This window comes from Belonocnema kinseyi, chromosome 8 (assembly GCF_010883055.1).
Source record: "Belonocnema kinseyi isolate 2016_QV_RU_SX_M_011 chromosome 8, B_treatae_v1, whole genome shotgun sequence".
Taxonomy (NCBI): Eukaryota; Metazoa; Arthropoda; class Insecta; order Hymenoptera; family Cynipidae; genus Belonocnema; species Belonocnema kinseyi.
Window position 1 is genome coordinate 94,304,451 of NC_046664.1, and position 5,415 is coordinate 94,309,865.

The 5,415-nt window shown below is 30.0% G+C and overlaps 1 protein-coding gene across 4 annotated transcripts in view; it reads right to left on the reverse strand.

Annotated features, from left to right (window-relative positions):
* Positions 1-3,446: 3,446 nt before the first annotated feature.
* LOC117177845 (dmX-like protein 2) overlaps positions 3,447-5,415 on the reverse strand; it is a 62,403-nt gene continuing 60,434 nt past the window's right edge. For 2 of the 4 annotated variants that reach the window (XM_033368837.1, XM_033368834.1), the window contains one exon: positions 3,447-4,974. In XM_033368837.1, coding sequence (XP_033224728.1) covers positions 4,858-4,974 — 117 coding nt within the window. In that variant the 3' untranslated portion in view covers positions 3,447-4,857. The remainder of the gene's footprint in view (positions 4,975-5,415) is intronic. The other 2 variants (XM_033368835.1, XM_033368836.1) reach the window with 1 other exon arrangement.

Below are 5,415 nucleotides of genomic sequence, written 5' to 3' on the forward strand. Positions count from 1 at the left end.
TATTTTATTTACAAAAAAAGTTCTTAGGTTCAAAAAAACATTCAGACAACTGAAAAACTGTGGTCGGTAATATAGGTATTTAGCTGTGTCACATGCCCTTAAGACGTTAAGCATTTTCTGTTATTGAAGATTCTTAACTTGATCGATATTGTGTAGATTCTTCTGCCTTCATGGTTTGGAGGGTTGATCTGCTGTCGGTAAGGTACAATCTCTGATGATATAGCAGATAAATTTAAAAATTTGAAAAAATATAATTTAGTTCAAAAGTAATCTTTTAAAAATTCGTCTTTTTTGATAAAATTTGGCAAATTTTATTTTGTTGAACTGTATTTTAAGGTAGAAGGTTAATGTTCTTGGTTGAAAATTCAACTATTTGGTGAAAAATTTATGTACATATTTTGTTTAAAGTTTATATTTTTTAGTAGAAAATAAATCTTCTGGGTTGGAAAATGATCTTTTTGGTTGAAAATTCACCTGCTTGTTAGAAATGATTACTTCTTGGTTCAAGGGGGTTCAGGGAGGTACGTGGATCAAAATTTCAGAAAAAAAACTTCACGTAATTTTGGCACGGATCCTTATCAGTCATTAACATCAGATTAGATCCTAATTAGCCATTTTTCGGCAAAAGTTTCAAATAGTGCAATGAACAAAAAAAGATAATTTATCAAATATGTCTCGTTTTTAGTTATTCTGATGCCGACCCTTTAGAAGATATAAATTTTCCAAAGTTTCATATTCGATCTTCTAAAACAATCGTGAATGGAATTTCGTAAATTTATAAAACCTCGTTCTGTTTTAAGCTGACTCTTTAATAGTTACAATTTACATACAATTATTACGTAATCTGAGTGTGAGTTGCTTTTGCTGCAGTCTTCACTCTGGTGTTTATATATTGTAAAAGCAAACCAAAGCAACTTTTACATCCTCGATATTGTAATAATGTGCATTTTTTCCATAATGTATACAATACTGTATCTAGGACATTCGATTTAATAATAATCTATGTCCCAAAAAATTAATTTCACTTAATCGAGTAGCTTATTAATAACAATATATATTACTGTCTCACGCTATCTCTACAGAATATTTATATATATACATGCACAAATATAATCAGTATATTATTTAAGAATTAATACAATATTGAAATATACATATAATTTACGTTAACACTAACAAATTGCGCAATGATAGACTATTCTCATCAGCCATTGATCAAAGCAGTGATGCACGATTTCGACATTTGGAGTCTTTGAGTCAGAATTCTTTTCTACACTCACGGAAACAGGAAACAGTTTTTCAATACTATTTGCTAATTTGACTTACTGAAAATCTTGTTCCTGCAGAAATTCATTAAATATATAAAATAGCATGTGCTTCACAAGAATTAAAAATACTCTGGGTTCTCAAAAATAGTTGTTTCTAGTAATCAGTGATTAAAATCAGTATAACGAATACATTCGTCAAAACGGAATTGCGGTCATCAATCGAAAATCTAATCGAATCAAAAGGAATAATGCGAAAATGATCTCACTGAGCAAGAAACAATATATTCTAAATCCCATATTAACAATTTCTGTCATCCACATTTTGTTCTCTTCTTTTCACTACTCAACATTTTTGTTTTCAATTATACGCCTTCGAACTTTCCGACTTTCGAAATATTCAGATTGACTCGAATTTATTCTGATTGGAGATCAACGGCCAGTGAAATTTTTATTCAAAAATACTTATCGTGGTTTTAGGACCTGCTAACAATAAATTGCACACGTGGTGAGAGAGAGGCACACGTATCGAAGGATTTGAAAGGAGAAAAGGACAAGGAGATCCTCGAATTCTCCTTTTCAGTATACAGATTATATCAAATGCATTAACTCGTGACAAACGTTAATAAACTTCCCTTCACGATAATAACTATATCAACCAATTGGTTTTTTCAATAATTGCTTTAATTATCAATTCGTTATTCAATTTTCCAATTATACTATAGAAAACAATCGGCTTTGTGTTTCACTGACAAAAGATATTTCTGTTAGTCTTCTTTGAATCTGTACTTTTATATATTGGTACAAAGTATTGTCTATTATTCGCTTGACCAGTGAATCACGATCAAGTACTGATGAGATTGTGATTTCATTATTTCGGTTCAACTTTCCCCCTTTCAAGAAACCTCAAGCTGGTAACGAAAGTATTGAAATTTCTTGCATATAAAATCAGAACTAAATAATTAAGAGCTTTTTGAAAGAGTTGGCTGCGGAAGTTTTACCGAAATAATTGTGTATATTAGGCATCACATGTACAGAAGTAGCATTTGTAATATATACCTTTAACAATAGTGTGATAACAATTTCTTATATTAACTCACAGTTACAATATGAAAACAATTCACTTCAAGATGTAGAACCTTAATTAGAAAGAGATATTACACAATTAGTCAAAATAGAGGAAGGGATATTTTTCCCAATTCTCATACAAAATACTAGAGGAAGAAAAAATAGTGCAGATTATTCTGCACCAAAAGAAAATTGTGCTAAGGGAATAAATTTAATAATTTGGAGGTCTAGAATAAATTAAATAATTTAGTATCAGGCATAATTTTGGAATCTGAAAATATTCCCTGCCACTTCCTATATTAAAAATTGTATCAAACAACTTGACACGGAATTACACTTCGTTTTCCATTTCGAACTGAATAAATACTTTATTTGATACGATTCCTATTACTTTCAATATGCCACTCGAAAACGAGCAGTTTAAATTTTTTCTAAGGGTACACAACTTCTTTATTTGATGTACATATATTAATTGAGAATCCTTTCAGTTACTGCAATTTTACTATTTTCCTTAAACATGATTTAACTTTTAACTCATAAATTTTGAAACTTTTTATTCTGGCCCAATAGTGTCCATTTCAAAAAATACTTTTTTCCTGAAATTCTTACCCCCAAAATTTAAATATTAAAATGAAATAATAAACCCCTACTTTTTTATATAAAATATTTTTGAACTTCTGTAAGACGTTTGAAGTTATGTGACATGTAAAACTCAAACACAAAAGAAAATGGGAGGTAATTATTTTTTTATAGAAACAATCTGGTGAGGTAAAAATTCAATATATGGAAAAATAGAAGATTGGGAGTACCAAGGTTACTTCAGTTTCTAATAAAATATTATCAAAATTTTAAATTACATTTTTTTTCTTGAGGCCTTTTTGCGGACAGTATTTTTATTAGAACGAGAATAATTTTCGTCTAAAGATATAAACTTTAGTCACTACATTTTTAGAGATTTTTTTTAATTTAAATAAAAATTTGAGGAGATAAAATCTTGAAATTTTTAAAAAGGTTAGTAATCTTGGTACTCTAAATTTGTTATTTTTTGAAGTTTCAAAACTTTGACCCCATCAGAGTTTCTCTTTAAAAAAAAGTATTATCTCCTATTTATCAAATTTTATATGTCGTCTGGCAGAAGTTAAAAAACTTATATTAAAAAATAGGGGTTAATCATAATTAATTTGAAATCGTAAACTCTAAATTTCAAATTATTCTTCTGGTATGTGGCTTCTTGCTTCTCAGCCAATTGTCTCTACTCCATAAAGTGCAAATGACTCAACTGCGAGAACTACAAATTCGAAAATCTTAAATTTCCAATTCTTATGTACAATTTTAAATTGCTTAATTTTTCAAATGCAATAAATTTGAAGTTATGTACCCCTCGATTGGTTAGATGCGAGAAGCTAAATTTTACAAAAAAAGAAAAGACTTAAAATCAAACTTCTATCTCAAACTGAGAATAAAAACAAAAATAAAAAACAATTATTTTGGCATAAATACTTAAAAATCATAAAATGTGAACCTGTAAATGTATCTATTCTACAACCTGAAATTTATGCCTAAAACATCAAAAAGGTATCTCATGTATTATATTAATTTTTTTGTTATTTCGGTCGGTCTCTTTATGCAAATATGTACAATCAACGTAAATAGACTACAAGACAACATTTCATAACAATAGATGTTCTGAGTCGATCACGAATTTTAAAAATCGAATAAATTTAATAAATTCGTAATAAGACGTCGCACGAGGACTTCTCCTAATGGGTTCCGAATATTTACTGAGTTAATCTTCGGAGATTCGAGTTGACGTTATTATGAGAACTAGATTATCATTAGGACACTGAGTTCAACTTGACGATTAAAACGGATGATTACTTTATAATACAGTTATGAAAGAGGCTTCAGAGGAGATACAATTATTTTAGTAGATGCGATAACGACTAAAGCTATTGTCAGTTAAGAAAGCTACTTTTCGAAAAGCTTCGGTAACATACAATAGAACAAATTCAAAAAAATTTAAAGTGCTTAACATAATTCTGACTCAGGCTGAACTGCGATATTTGCTCGCGAGATACTGGATTTGGAAAACCTTTTCTTTTCCCATCAGAATAAGATGGTGCTCGGAGAAATTTACAGATCGCCATTAAACAAGAATCAACGTTTACAAATAATATGATGCGCAATTATAGGGGGAGTTTGCCAATCAAGTCTTGTTTCTTTCGGTTACAGAATAGTTTAAAGACGTTGGCAGTGCTTTTGAAAAATAGATGAAAGATATTGTTAATAATTCTCGGTTTTGTTCATTGTCATCGTCAAAGGCGTCGATTTTTATGGAAACTTATAAGCGCTCTTGCTCTAATAACAACAGCAAATCTCTAAAGTGGATTCACTGTTGAGTGTGTCGAATTTCGTTCTCTTGACGATTATAATCGCACGCATCAAAGGCCATTTGCATTATGATATCCTAGCAGTTGCTCTGGCTTACTTACATATTTTCAGGGTTTATTATTATCCCTTATTCCTAGTAATAATTTTGCACTACACAGTCCCGTTCTGGCAGTTGGCGCACTTTCATTGAACCATCTGCTCCACAGGAAAATAGACGACCCGCTGGATCTACATGCAACTGAGTGACGCCCTAGAAAAAAATCATTCAAATTAGAAAACGAAACTTGAATGCCTTTGATTTCATATTGAATTCGTTTAAGTTTCAAGGATCGCAGCGAAAAAAAGAGCTCAACAAAGGGAAAATAGGGTCATTTATTCACGAAAAAGAGGGGAAATGATTTTTTAATTAATTAATTTTTTTAAACTTCATAAGACATAAACCTTATTAAATAAGTAATTTTTATATGTTTCAATTGGTTCTCATAATCAAGAATATTTCCTATTCTAAAAATTCCTTCATTAATAATTCAATCGTGATACTTATAATTATAATTAAAAACTTCTCTCCAAAATTTGTTATTTCATCCTTACCATCAATTGTGGGTCCGGATGCAATAAGGGCACATAAAATTTTTTCGTGCGAAAACGAAGTCCCCTGGAGGCTTTAGAAAAAATTTTCGAATTTTAATTT